Source organism: Micromesistius poutassou (genome assembly GCF_964030765.1).
Source record: "Micromesistius poutassou genome assembly, chromosome: 18".
Lineage (NCBI taxonomy): Eukaryota > Metazoa > Chordata > Actinopteri > Gadiformes > Gadidae > Micromesistius > Micromesistius poutassou.
Window position 1 is genome coordinate 8,202,104 of NC_140288.1, and position 15,094 is coordinate 8,217,197.

Consider the following 15,094-nt stretch of genomic DNA (forward strand, 5'->3'; position numbering starts at 1 on the left):
CTGATCCGTGGAGTCGCTCTCCCTAATGTCAATAGATGAATCAATGTCAAAGGGCAAGGGCGAGAAATATGGCTGTTATTTATGCGATGAGGAGACGTGGAAGCACTATGGTGATTATAATACGACATAGCGGTAAAGCATTCAGAAATCTTCCCCCAATTCACCATCCTGACCTTATTGTGAATGGTACTTTAGGCTAATTAGATATTGAAGACATCTAATGTAAATAAAATAAAATAATCAGATTAGTCCTAATTGACAAATTGCCCTATGAGGCAACATTTAAAATTCTTGACACATTGGGCAGATGTTTTTTTTTTTACCATGCACCAGCTGCTTGAATGTGCAGCTATACATTTTATCTCTAGGCCCTAAGGAACGGTCTTTACCCCTCTCCACTTAATTGACTTGACTAATTGATTATCTACGGTATGTGAAGAGGGATATTGTGTGTGTGTGTGTGTGTGTGATCTGTCTTCGCCTTGGAAAAAAAGGGTCTCTTAAATGCCCAAAAGTGTAAATGTAAATATCCTTGGATTGTAGAGTTGATATCCTGTTTATCTGCTTTGACCACTTGTTCTGTGGTCAAAGCAGAAGTGAACTTGACCTCACAGTCAATTGCTCAAGTTTCCCTACAGGTTAGGCTGTGGACACTGGGGATGGAACCCAGTACCTTTCACCCCTGTCCCCATATCCACACGTACGGACGATGGCACTGAGGCGACGCGAGCCCGTTCAGAAGAGAAGCGAGGACTTTGACACCATGTTCTGTGACTTGTTAATGTTTGTGTGTTCAGATCCCAGTTGAAGGCAGTTATGACATGTCTTGCTGTAAGGTCGCGTGGGCTCCGACCCAAAGCCAGCCAAGGACCCCTACAAGAGTGTACAGTTCCACATTGTCTTACCATTGTTATTTAGCAGACGTTTTTATTTAAGTGTCTTACAGGTGAGGTTAAACATAAGTATGTTAGTGATCTTTCTCATTTATAATACAAGACAAGGCAAATCAAAATACTATGAATGTACGGAAATGTAATTACCATCTACTCATCCTATCGTCATATTAATCAAAGGCTTCTCAGTGTATGCTTTGGGAACATGAATAATGTATTGAAAAGATGCATATCGTGATCTAAAGGGTGTCCAGTGAAGGCATTGGGACAAGCATTAGCCAGTGTGTGTGTGTGTGTGTGTGTGTGTGTGTGTGTGTGTGTGTGTGTGTGTGGCTTACACCACCACTTAGTGCTTGTTCACTTAAAGTCTAAATGATGTTTAATGTCTCAACATAAATTGATAGGTTTATACAGCCAAGTAAATGGTCTCATATCCCTAGTTGGATTGCCATAGCTTCAAGGGTGTGTGTGTGTGTGTGGGGGGGGGGGGAGGTGGATGAGGTCATGGTAGTGATGATATACACTGACAGCTGCATGTGAAGTCACACCCCTACCACACACTCACACGGTCACACTCCTAAAACACAAATGCATGTTATGAGGATCAATCTCATTCCACTTACATTTAAACATATGTATTGTTCGCCCGGATCATATTGACATGTAGGAAAATGTAGAGCCTTCCACTTTCTACTTCTGACAGGAAAATTGTCATTTTTAACATTAGCCACGATTACATGACGTCAACAAATCACACAGAGAGGTACAATTTTTACATTTTTATTCATTTTAGATTACAGGGTTTTTGTATTTTTTATTATTGCTCATCATCTAGATTGATCACTTGAAATATTTTAAATGTACGTTTTCTTGAGACAGCAAGTTTTTGGAGATTTCCTTCCAGTTTTGTAGCGTACTTTGGAGGATTTTCGACAAATAAATACAAGGTGATTCTGCTCTTTACAGGTTGTGGTGTGTGTATATCTTATATATTTCTATATATATATATAATATATTTCTATACACAATGCTGGTGTCTTTCCCCCTGCTCACACCCCCAATGAATCAATCAACCCCAATGAATCTATCAACCCCCCCTCCCTATAGGGTCCTCAGAGAACTGGCCACAAAGCGGCTGCCCTACAAAAACAAGAGACGTCAAGACTCACAACGGACAGACGGACTAACCAGCTCCCACAGACAAACTTCAAAAAAAAGAAGACTGTTTTTACTTGAACGAATGACAATCAACACAATCAATCCATGGAAAAAAAAAACGGAAATTCCAAAAACGGAAATGGTCAATTATCGGATGAACTCTCGTTAGAGATGGGCTTTAACGAGGAGCCTTGATGGGGAGAGGGGGAGGGCGGGGGTGATTGGCATAATTGATGGGCGGTTCTACAGGAAGCTCGGAACTATGGAACACCTTATATGGCGTTAAGTGGGCAAGGCCTTGGAATAAAGGTGGTGTACGGGAGTGCAAGGACGCCTCTGTGCACTTTTTTCACAGTGTTGCATTTTCTGAAATTCCACTTAATTTCATGTCTCCTCTTTTTCTCGGATATCACTAAGAAAAACTGGCGATACAGTAATGTGTGTAAAGGGGTCAGAAGATTTTCGTAGACTCCTGTAAACTTGTTTCGGGGCTGTTGAAATGATCGCTAACCATAACTGATTTTTTATCCATTTTTCGGGTTCACCTTTTGTCTATGTATGTTTGTACATGTATATAGACCAGTGTTTTTCGGAAATAAAAACAGATTTGCCAATTCCCAATATGCAAGTCAGCCATGGACAAAGGCTTCAAAATGGCCAAGACAGAATAACCGTCCACTGAACAAGACAGAAGAAAAAATAGACGTTAACGTAGTTGCTTATAATAATTAAGAATTTATATATAAATTCCCTCACTACAACCACACACACAAACTCTGACTTCATGTGGGATTGAACTGATGACTTGGAATAGAGTTAACACCTGTATGAGTGGGTTGTCATTTCATGGCCTCTCTAACAACAAACCCAGTGACCATAGCGGTACAAATACAAGTATATCATCGTATAGTATATTGACGGCACTATACTTTTTTTTTTTTTTAAAACAAAGCCCTGCTAAAGGGTAGCAACTTTAAGTACCACAGTGGCAGAAAATCTTGGTACAATTGTCATCAACCTCTCTCCCTCTCAATATTCTGTCACAGTATTGGAAATGAGTGTTACATTTATTACACATAGAATTATCATAGAACATTTAAATTGCTTATCTTTATAATGACATAGAAGTAGAATTTTTTTAAAGGTAACAATATTGGATGACGAAAGGAAAAAGAAAAAGAAAAAGAAAAAGAAAAAGAAAATCGTAATTTCTATATAAATATCTAAATATATACCCCATTGTAATGATCTTGCATCCTGCATGCTTCTAATACAGTTTAATAATAATGCTTGGTAAGAAGGGAAAAAAGTTCCCTGTGGTTTAAAAAAAAAAAAACGAAAAAATAATTTAAACGCTTCATTTTAATCACTTCAACACTGGCATCAACTGAGCATTTGGAAGCGGAGAAATCGAAATAACCAATCACAAAAGCCTTTGAGGTTGAGTGACAGATGAAAGCAGGACCACCTGAATAAAAATAAGGGGTTCAGCAATTTTCCAGTCATTCTGAATCGCTCTAAAAGCAAATGACAAGAGAACGCGTACAAAAAGAGGAATTAACCAAAATGACAAACAGTTAATCTCAATGAAATTATCAAAAAAAAAGACAGATATGATTGGACCCTGAGATCCCACATAAGCCCGCCCATTGTGTTAAGCCCCACCCCCTCCTTGTATCACAGAAGAGAAAAACAAACAAAATCACGAGTACAAAAATCAAGGTGAGAAAATAAACGACAATAAACTGAAATCTCGAGAGGGTCTCTTCATCCTCCACAGAATATAAATCAATGTTAACGCTTATTTCTCCTCTTCATTGTCATTAAATTCATCCAACTAAACGATTTAAAAAATAATCAGACAACGAGGGAATATGGTATAAAGGGTTCACTAAGACTTGACACACATATGTTGGAGATGTAAAGAGATTTAATAAACTGATGCAACGCAGGGGGGTCGGGGGGGTGGGGTCTGGTGTGGGTCGGGGGGGGGGGGCCAGTCGGGGGTGGTCTATATCATCTGGAGCAGCTCTGACAAGGGTTCCTGTAATCGTCTAGTGTAAATAAATAGTATGGCAGCGAAAAAGCGGTAAAATAATCCAGCCTCGTCCACCCTCCTCTGCTCATTACAGATCTGTCACGGTACCCCCCCCCCCCCCCCCCCCTCCCCCCAACACACACACACCTCCCCTTGTGTGTGTATAAAGCTTCCCTCTCTCCTCCTCCTCCTTTCTCCTCCGGCTCTGTGCGATTTGTCGAGTGTCGGCGTTTCCTCGGTTCTGCGTCGCCGACGTCTAATACCTGAGGAGGACGAATGAGTCAGTTAGCGCGTAACTAAATGTCCTCTGAAGGTTAATGGGAAAACAGCTTAACGAGGAATACAGTTATTTAACTTTGACCAAGGCGTATAACAAACAAATATTCCCATATCCAGTTTGACTAGAACTTTAAAAAGTGACTCGTAAAGTCTCTTTACATTTATTTTTAACGAATGACAATGTTGTAAAAAGTTCACGACAAGGCGGCATTGTTCTTCTATGAAAGACTATTCCCGAATTAAAATAATACAATACAAATACACATTTTACAAAGGTCACGCTTCCCAAAGTCAAATTCAAGCGCAGGGCACAACCCCAATATAAGACATGAACATGTCATGTTTCTTGATCATTTGTGTTTTCGTGTATGGCGCGTGGACAGAATGAGAGCCGGCTGCAGTCAGGCGGATGTGATGACTATGAGTGGCTGTGCAGTGGGTCCTCACCTGTAGTAGTTTGGTTTGAAGGGCCCGTTCTTGTTCAGGCCCAGGTACTTGGCCTGCTCGTCGCTCAGCTCCGTGAGGTGGGCGTCGAATGTGGGGAGGTGAAGGCTGGCCACGTACTCATCTGGACGGGGGGTAGGGGAGGAGAGAAGGAGGCAAGGAATAAGGACAGGAAGGGAGCACGGAATAACGGCAGGAACCACGATAAGAATGATCGAACAAAAGAAGTAACCAAGAACGAACAAAGAAAATTAATAAACTTCTCCATTATGTGGCTATGATGAGCAGGCAGAAATCCATTCTTTATTGCATCAGCTGATTCAGTCTTGACCAAATTCAATAGTCTCTCACGGTGGTATCTGTAATGCGTTGTTTATTTTGCATCTCCTCACTCCCCATGCCTCTCAACGCCTAGGTCAAGTCTATTGTATTTGTATAGCCCTTCATCACAGTTAGTCTCAAAGGGCTTTACAATTACAGGCCACATCTTTTTTTAAGAATAAGAAAAACTAATGTAGAGTGGCAATCATCATCATCTCCTTTGCGTTTCAAACCTTCAACCCGATCATCGTCAAGTCCTTTTTACATCTCTCCCTCCTTCCCTCTCTATCCGTGCCCTGCAAACCACTGCCGCAGACAGCAACCGTCTTTGACAGGGTGACCTACTTTTGACTGTCTCCCTCTGTCTCTCCCTCTGTCTCTCCCCCTGTTCCTCTCCATCTCTCTCCCCCGCTCTCCTTCCCTCGCCCGCTGTTTTCCCTCTCCGTCTCCCTCGAGGAGGGGGCGACTGACAAACAAAGTGACCGCCAGACTACCGGTAACGTGCAAGTAAACACAAGTCCCGGTTCAGAACAGGTTCAGTTGGGCCGGCTGTATTATAGATGATGGCCCAAAATAGAGAGCTGGTTGAGTGTGAGGCGCTGTGACTGAACGCATCAAGGGAGGGAGGGCGGGAGAGAGAGAGAGGGAGGGAGGGAGAGCATCTCTAAAGGGTCTGCTTAACCATTAAGGAAGTGAGAAGTGAGAAGAGGAAGTTGTCTTACCCATCTTCTTAGGGAGCAGGTACACATCCTGTTTGTAGCGACCCTCAGGAGCGTTGTACAGCTCTATCAGAGCCAGGGCCTGAGTGACAGACAGACAGGCAGTCAGACAGTGAGGGAGACAGACAGACAGTCAGACAGTGAGAGACAGACCGACGGACAGACAGCCAGACAGTGAGAGAGACAGACAGATACAGATACAGGGACAGAGACACAGAGTTCAACAAAGTAACTATCTTGTTTCGAGTGCAGTCATGGCATTACTCAAATGCCATGACTGCACTAACATTAAACCATTTAAAGAGGGACATTTGACCCTGAGGACAATTAAATGCAATCAGCCAATGCTCTACGCTTACAGAAAACATATCAAATGTTTGTATTGAATTAGAGAAATAAACCGCAGTGTCTCCTGTGTTATGACCGATGACGCATGACTGGACTGTCTGTGATTGGATCAAGGCACACAGCACGCCGCTGACATCCATCACTGATTGGTTGTTTACCTGGGTGGTGGCGGTGATGGAGAGCACAAAGGTGGGAACGGTGGAACAGCTGAGGTTCAGCAGACGACCCTGGAGACGACGAGGGGGGAGAGGGGAGATTAGTGGCAACACACACACACACACAAACAATGAGCAGAGATGCAGACATATGTATAGTGGCGTATCGGTGTGTGTAGGTGTAGAGGTACTGAGGAGCCAATAGTCCACGGGTGATGTGCTGCTGCATTGCAGTGCAGTGAATTGGGCCAGAGCAAACATTCCCGTAGTTAGTATGTGAAGCAGAGGCCGGCTGCAGATAGGTGTGGGGTGGTGAGTGTCAGTGAGAGTAAACAACAATAACAGGTTGTGTGCTTGTCGCCAAAGGAACAATGCAGAACCGACTCCTTGAACTTCCTCTGAATACAAACGCGTGACAGTGGGGGGGGGAAGAGAGAGAGAGAGAGAGAGAGAGAGAGAGAGAGAGAGAGAGAGAGAGAGAGAGAGAGAGAGAGAGAGAGAGAGAGAGAGAGAGAGAGAGAGAGAGAGAGAGAGAGAGAGAGAGAGACCTCTGCCAGCAGGACTATCCTCTTGCCGTCGGGCCAGATGACGTGGTCCACCTGGGAACGCACTCGCTCCCAGGTGAGCTCCGGCGTCCTCAGGCTGGCCTGGAGACACATAACCATTATCATCATCATTATCATCACCATCATCATCATCACCACCACCAACAATGCTGATGATTACATGATCGTTTTGTTCTTTTCACTATTTTTTACTACATTTGTAAGTGCCAAATGGTCAAAGTTACACTGGTAACGATGGTGTCTAATGAAGCCATCTTATAGCTGTATCAAGTACATGCCACCCTGAACAGGCTGTGTTGGTTGAATAAACCAGCTGGTAATACTAGTACTAGTTGGGGAGAACTGACTATGGGACGGTGTTTTTGACGACAAACCGAGCCGTAGACTGTAACATCTGCCATTCTTTGTTTGCAAACATTGGAGAGCGCTCCAGTCACCGTGACAACGGCAGACCATCCACCACAACAAGGTTATGATCCGGCTGTCTGTCAAGCTGTCAGTGGTCGCCATGGGAACACATTGGCCCGCACGTGCTTTTGCACACACAGATACACAGGACCTCATTAAGGCAAACACACACATACACACACAGTGGACCTCACTAAGGCACACACACTCACAGACCGACACACAAGCTGACGATGGAATGCAGCACTAGTGCGAGGAGGAACTAACACACACACACACACACACACACACACAGGTGTGAGAAGGAACTAATGCTCACACACACACACTCTATATATCTATATGAAGGACTGACCACATCGATCTCGGTGTTGGAGTGGCCCATGTTGCAGACGATGCAGCCGTTCTTCATGCGGTCCAGGTACTCCCGGACCACCACGTTCTTGTTCCCTGAAGAAGAAGAACGTCACAGCCCGGTGAAATGATGCACAGAAACGACTGTCTGTGAGTCACCACTATCTAGACTCTAGAGTGACAGATCATTCACACTAGAAATGCTGTGAGGGGGGTTATCTCAGCTGCTAGTGAACATAAAAAAACTGTCAAAGTTTCAGCACAGCCCTTTGGTCAATTTCCATAATTATTATTTTCCTTACTTTGCTGAACTAGGGGTTCATTCATTTAATTGGAGGGGGTACTGCCTGACTTAACCAAGTTGGGTGGGTATGGGGGTATGGTGGGGGGGGGGCGTGTATTACTTATTTTTACCAGAGGGGAGGGGGGAGGGGGGGTGGCGGCTGACAAAGAGGTTTGGGAACGACTGAGTTGAAGAATGAAGAAAGGGAAAAGTTGAAAGGAAGAAATTAAATTGAAAGTGAAAGTGATGGATGGGGAGGGGTGGGGGTCATTCTATTAAACAACATTAATACGACAGGTTCATACTCGGTTAACATTACACCCAGCAGGGATTCAACTAATCCAGCAGAACAGCATCAGGCCGGTTTATTAGGAGGTCTCCGTGGGAAACAGAAACGACTTACACTAATGTACTGTTTAAACAGGACTCATCAAAAAACTTATTTAAGGTTGATTAAACAATCTTCTGACATGGGCATATATAAAACGTTGCATTCATACCCAGGCCCATTACACTAAAGCTACGCAGTTTAATTTGAAGTATTTGGAAATATTAAGTAAATATTGAGTAAAAATGCGGTGCTGTTAGATATCACTCAACACAACTCTATTTAATGAGTTCCACCACAATACGATCTACTTAACAACCTGGGTGCCACTCTAATTGCTTGTTTGAAAAGAAAGATAACCCGTTCAACTAATGAGTCGTTTAACTCCCACTCTGCTACACTTGTTTAAACCCTGCCTAATGAGGTGGGTTACTTGGAAAACCTCTGCGTTGGCTTTCATTGAATCCCGTTACAAGATACGGATATTAAATACAACTAATAAAACATTAAATCCCTCTGGTGTGACTTAATTGGGCGTTTGTTAATATTGAACAGCAGGAAACTCGCCGTGTATGGCAATGTATTCGATACGTGAAGTGTGAACAGCCAAACCAGCATACACCTTTGTATTCGATATGTCAAGTGTGAGCAAGTATGTTAGCATATGCCAATACACTAGCTGAAGCTCCGGTAGCGTTAGCGGCTAAATTAGCATATAGCTCCGTCCCTTTCAGAGGGGATGTTGTGGGCTGTTAAAGTGGTGAGTAATGAGAGACAGAAAGCCTCTGTCCCAATTAGGGGCTCTGGGCTGGGGGACGGGTCCCAGGGTGCTCCGCTACAGAACTGGATTAATGGAGCACGAGGGGCCCGCCACGGCTACACTGTCTGGGGCTGGTCTGGGGCTGGGCTGGGCCTCTGGACGGGCGTTTAACACCAGCGCTGGGTCTTGATGGAGGACCGCTGTGAGGCATCTGCTGCCCCTGTGCCCCTTCCGTGGAGACTTTCAAAAAGTACACGAAAGCACACCTTTTCTCTGAGGCCTATGGCCTCTAACTCACGACCCTACCCAGCGCCTTGCGCATTTGCACTCTCACTCACTCGCCTACACACACACCCTCACCTAACCACTCTTGTGAAGCGACCTTGAGTATCCTGAAAGGCGCTATATAAAAGTGCGAGGCAACCTATTGTAATCGTTAGTTTTATTATTATTCTGCCACGTTTGACTTACAGCCTAACCGCTCGCACGCTTTTTATGAAACTTACTACAGCTGTAGAGGCTGACTCAAGATTAACAGACAGAAAATATTACACTGATTGGCCCAAAGGTGGCGCTATAGCAACTATAATTGCTACATAAATTAATTGAAAACTTTAAAGACTCATAACTCCTCAGCCATTTGACTTACAGTCATGGAAGCCTATCACCAGATCTAAGCTGAGGCTATTCCATAACTGTCAGTTATGTTATTTTTAAGGTGTGGCAAGGAAATGGTTCCAAGAGACGATTGATGGTAGCTTCCAAAGAAGTACCTTTACATTCCACCTATGATTTCATTAGCCACAGGTATTACTTCAGGATTCCTGATGGACAGGTTGGTTGCTCTTAGGTTGCTTCTTACCATTCTGCCCCAGCCATTGCCAATTTAGCCCATAATGATATGTTTTCGCTTGTTCTCTACCTGGTAGGATATTTTAAACTTCGAACTCTCCAACCCAATGTGTTACAACTATCACTAATCGAAACAGCTATGCAAATCTATACGGTTAGAAACTCCAGAATACGCTGATCATCCCGTGGCATCGAAATGGGCGTGGCCTATCACTAAAATCGACACAGTTCAAAGTTCCAACTGCTCAAGTAAAATGAAGTAGATTGGCAAAACAAGATGGCTGCCATAGGCTAAAAGTCGTCAAAAATCGTCAAAATTTAACTTAACGCTAAAAGGCAGGGTTAACTTAACCCAATCATCATCAAACTTCGGATAGTCCAAGGCACTGGGTCAAGATGAAACTGTCCAAATTGTATCTAAATCGGCCTAAAGGTGGTGCTATAGCAACAGTCCAAAGATGCAAATTTTGAACAAGCATATCTCGTAAACGTTTTAACTTACAGACATGACACTTTGTTCACACATGCATATCCTCATGCTGAACAAATATGCCTCAAGAACCTATGACTCATGAACAGAACCATGAACAGAGTTAATTGTCAACTCTTTATGGTCTGCATCACGGTCTTAATGGTTAGGGTTAGGTTAGGGTTAGTCTGTCAGGGTTAGGTTAAGGTTAGGGTTAGTCTGTCAGGTCTGTCAGGGTCTTCATGGTCTGCGTCAGGGTCTTAATTGTCAAGGGTTAGGGTTAGGGTTAGTCTGTCAGGGACTTCATGGTCTACGTCAGGGTTTTAATGGCCTGTCAGGGTCATGATGGTTTATTGCTCGGCTTATGCTTGGCACCGTAAAATGCTGCTTGCAGCTTTAATTATTATATTATTAACTGGGAGCTCGGATCAGGGGGTTTGGTGATGTTTTTAAAGTGCACACACACCAATATAAAGACCTCATATATTTTCCTTAGACCTGAGCAAGATAGTGAGGGAGAGAGGGACAAAGAGGGTGAGAGAGACAAAGAGGGGTTGAAGAGGGAGGGGCGAGTGACAGACAGACAGAGACACAGAGACAGAGACAGAGAGAGAGTTTGCTCGCCTGTGCAGGTGATGACGATGTCCACCTGTCGGATGACCTCGTTCAGCTTCACCAGCCTGAACCCGTCCATGCTGGGGGGGGGGGGGGGGGGGGGAGACAAAACAAGGAAGCCATGTTTGATCCAGATGGTTCTTTGATTCTGCTATGTCACACCCAACTATTCGATTGCCTCTGCATCTGTTGCTGCTGTAGTGATGTTTTATATCTAATGCAACATGTCTTATGAAGTCAAATTGATTTTAACACAGGGGCAGATTCATGAACAAATAAACAGTTATATTAATAATATAACACACAGTTCCAACATTTCAAATGACCTTGAATGGGTCAAATGCAACCAAAGCGTTGAACTTTGTAACAAGACCCATGCTGTATACGACCAGTATGTTCTCACAGGCTGTGCCGTTCTACCGTTTGAGTCAATAACAGGGTGGGTACACAGAACACCACACTGGGACACACAGCAACAAACAGCCCTACTGGGGACAAACTGGGACAGACTGGGATGGTTCCTCCTACCAGGCCTGTAGGGCGCAAATAGGGTCGATCTCCGTCACGTACACGATGGAGCCCATGGCCTTCAGAGCGGCGCAGCATCCCTTCCCCACCTGCGGACCACATGGTAAAGGGTAAATGGACTGCATTTATACAGCGCTTTATCCAACGTGCTTCACAATATTAACTAACATTCACCCATTCATGCACACATTCACACACCGACGGCAGAGTGAACCACACAAGGCGACAGCCAGCTCGTCAGGAGCAGTGAGGGTGAAGCGTCTCGCTCAGGGGCACCTCGACACTCAGCTAGGAGGTGCCGGGGATCGAACCAGCAACCTTGCGGTTACCAGCCAACCCGCTCTACCTCCTGAGCTACTGCTGCCGGACCCCAACGCATCACGGGACACACGGTCACACATCACCCTCTCCTCTCCGTAGAGCGGAGGTCTTTAGGGGCTGCTGCTGTCAGCCTGGTTTATGACAGGCTGTAACCCGCCGGGTTTAAATGTGCCATTTGAGTGTTTGTTCCGCTGTTGCGTGGCGGCAAAAGTAATCTCCACCAGGGGATCAATAAAGTTGATCTACGCATCCGTCGTACACCACATCCTCTTGCCCTGAGTTCGCTTGCACCGCTCTGGTTTAAAGTGTGCGGTTGTTTTGTGTGTTCAAGGCTTGGTTTATGTGCATTGGATTGGAGTGGAGTGGGGTTCTGCAGTGGCATGGTTTATAATAGTTTATGGGCTCGATATTTAAACTATGCAAATGATCAACGAATGCTTTATACATAACCCTTACACCCGTACATTGAACTCGATTTATATCGCATGTTTTACAAAAAGACTGTTTCCATGAAACTATTGGGGACCGGCAAACAAAACAAATGTTTCAAAGTGAAGATAAAATACACTTAAATTATGCATATTTCACAGATCTAGTATGTTTATTGTATGTAGTATGTTGCATAGTAAAATAAAGCCAAAGGTAACAGTATGCTAATGATTCTGCAGGGCCATCTAGTGGCGGTTATGAATGAACACACAGACATTGGTAAATACCATGTAATATAATTATTAATAAGATATAAAATAACAATAACATTAATTTGAATACAATCATATGTATATTTATATTCATGGATCTTACCTCTCCGTATCCACACACCACCACCTGTTTGCCTCCGAACATGACGTCAGTGGTCCTCTTCAGCCTGAAGATCAACACAACAGAGTTACACTGCGTCTCACTGTACAGTACCACAGTACAGCACACTGTCAGAGTTACACTGCGTCTCACTGTACAGTACCGCAGTACTGCACACTGTCAACAGAGTTACACTGCGTCTCACTGTACAGTACCGCAGTACTGCACACTGTCAACACAACAGAGTTACACTGCGTCTCACTGTACAGTACAGCACACTGTCAACAGAGTTACACTGCGACTCACTGTACAGTACTGCAGTACTGCACACTGTCAACAGTTACACTGCGACTCACTGTACAGTACCACAGTACAGCACACTGTCAGAGTTACACTGCGTCTCACTGTACAGTACTGCAGTACTGCACACTGTCAACAGAGTTACACTGCGACTCACTGTACAGTACTGCACACTGTCAACAGAGTTACACTGCGACTCACTGTACAGTACTGCACACTGTCAGAGTTACACTGCGACTCACTGTACAGTACTGCACACTGTCAACAGAGTTACACTGCGTCTCAGTGGACAGTACTGCACAATGTCAGAGTTACACTGCGACTCACTGTACAGTACGGCACACTGTTGTACTACAGTACTGCAGTACAGCAGACCCTCAACCAGATTCAACACCAGTGAGTTTTACTAGAGTACTGCAGTACACGGTCAACACCAGTGTGTTTTACTACAGTACTGCAGTACACCGTCAACACCAGTGTGTTTTACTACAGTACTGCAGTACAGTACACCGTCAACACCAGTGTGTTTTACTACAGTACAGCGTTCAACAACAGTGTGTTTTACTACAGTACTGCAGTACAGTACATCATCAACACCAGAGTGTTTTACTACAGTACAGCATTCAACACCAGAGTGTTTTACTACAGTACAGCATTCAACACCAGTGTGTTTTACTACAGTACAACCACTGAGTGGAGAGTAAATGTGCGTACCCGTCCAGGATGGACTCTCTGCAGCAGTACAGGTTGTCAAACTTCTGCTTGGTGACCGAGTCGTTGACGTTCATGGCCGGAACGCACAGCTTCCCCGCCTTAGAGAGCTGGTACAACCTGGAGACCACACACACAGTTAATTAATGTCTCTAGTAATAATTAACAACAGTGAGTGACTTATTTAATAGATGTTACTTTATTGAAAGAATTCTTTGTTCACACAGCACTATAAATGTTGAAACATTTTCTTCACCACTAGATGGCAACCTTTACTCACAAGATTAAGCCTAAGTGCCCAGTGCTGTGTGCGTGTCTGTGTTTGTGTGCGTTACACACCTGTGAACTCCGGTCACACTCTCCTCTACGATGCCCTTGATCTTCTTGAACATGTTGGGGTACTTCTTGTAGATCCAGTGGGTCAGGTCTCCTCCGTCATCCAGGATCTGACATGAAGTGGCCAAAACAAAAGGATGAATGGTGCTGTGCTATTTGAACTGGGCCGTTTGCACCAATATGCACCAAATATATTAAATTAGTTCTGTAAACTATATATTGTAATCTTCCTGTTTAATTCAAATAAAGAATGATTTTTGATTCTATAAATACCATATGTGTTATTATTAATACGGATTAACAGTCCTTGAGGGTTATTTTGTGAATGCATAGTTATCGATGCTAAACATTGTTACCGTGGCAATGCTGACAGTGTAAAGCAGACTTAATGAACCACCCCATGTTACTGCGTTTACGTGCTGATTTGCCCAAACCATATGCTTACACAGATTTGCTACATACTTTCTCAAAACATTAATTTACAGGGGGTGGCGACGTGCCAGTCACTCTTTAAAGCCGTTAATATATACACAGCCTACACTGCGGCTACTGTAATACTCCAGTGTCACCACTAGGGGCAGAGCTTCCAGTAAAGCGGCTTCAGAGGCGCTACCATGTTTGGCTGCCAGCCCTCCAGGTTGACACAGCGATCGATGCACCACCAGAAATCATCCTCCGACTCGCCCTTCCAGGCAAACACACTGAACCCTATGGAGAGAGAGAGTGTGTGAGAGTGAGCGAACAAGAGAGCCAGAGAGTGAGAGAGCCAGAGAGCGAGATAGAGAGAGAGAGACAGACAGATATAAAGAAGAGGACAAAATGGAGTAAAAAAAATCATTTGGTCAGACTAAAGAGAAAGTCACCACACATATGCACACTTCAGTTACGAGCATCTGGTTGTGATCAACCCCTCATTGTACCATGTTTAACGACTTGTAAAATATATGGACATGTCCTCTTTCAACACACACCTCCCTCTGCCAGCGCAGCCGCCACCTCGTTCTGGGTGGAGTAGATGTTGCAGGCGGCCCACCTGCACTGAGCCCCCAGCGCTGCCAGGGTCTCCATCAGCACCTGGGGAGAGGGGAGCAGAGGTGGGAGAGAGGG

At 44.4% G+C, this 15,094-nt stretch overlaps 1 protein-coding gene across 2 annotated transcripts in view; it reads right to left on the reverse strand.

The window, feature by feature from the left end:
* Positions 1 to 1,657: 1,657 nt before the first annotated feature.
* Positions 1,658 to 15,094, reverse strand: part of ahcyl2b (adenosylhomocysteinase like 2b) — a gene marked incomplete at its 3' end in the record, with an annotated part of 37,450 nt that continues 24,013 nt past the window's right edge. Inside the window, exons 5-17 of one of the 2 annotated variants that reach the window (XM_084483020.1) lie at positions 14,959 to 15,061; positions 14,601 to 14,695; positions 13,991 to 14,097; positions 13,655 to 13,771; positions 12,644 to 12,707; positions 11,519 to 11,607; positions 11,000 to 11,070; positions 7,685 to 7,779; positions 6,904 to 7,002; positions 6,359 to 6,427; positions 5,856 to 5,934; positions 4,816 to 4,936; positions 1,658 to 4,352 (exon numbers count right to left, since the gene is read on the reverse strand). In XM_084483020.1, coding sequence (XP_084339146.1) covers positions 4,346 to 4,352; positions 4,816 to 4,936; positions 5,856 to 5,934; positions 6,359 to 6,427; positions 6,904 to 7,002; positions 7,685 to 7,779; positions 11,000 to 11,070; positions 11,519 to 11,607; positions 12,644 to 12,707; positions 13,655 to 13,771; positions 13,991 to 14,097; positions 14,601 to 14,695; positions 14,959 to 15,061 — 1,116 coding nt within the window. Of the gene's footprint in view, positions 4,353 to 4,811; positions 4,937 to 5,855; positions 5,935 to 6,358; positions 6,428 to 6,903; positions 7,003 to 7,684; positions 7,780 to 10,999; positions 11,071 to 11,518; positions 11,608 to 12,643; positions 12,708 to 13,654; positions 13,772 to 13,990; positions 14,098 to 14,600; positions 14,696 to 14,958; positions 15,062 to 15,094 lie in introns of those variants that run through there. The other variant, XM_084483021.1, reaches the window with a different exon arrangement.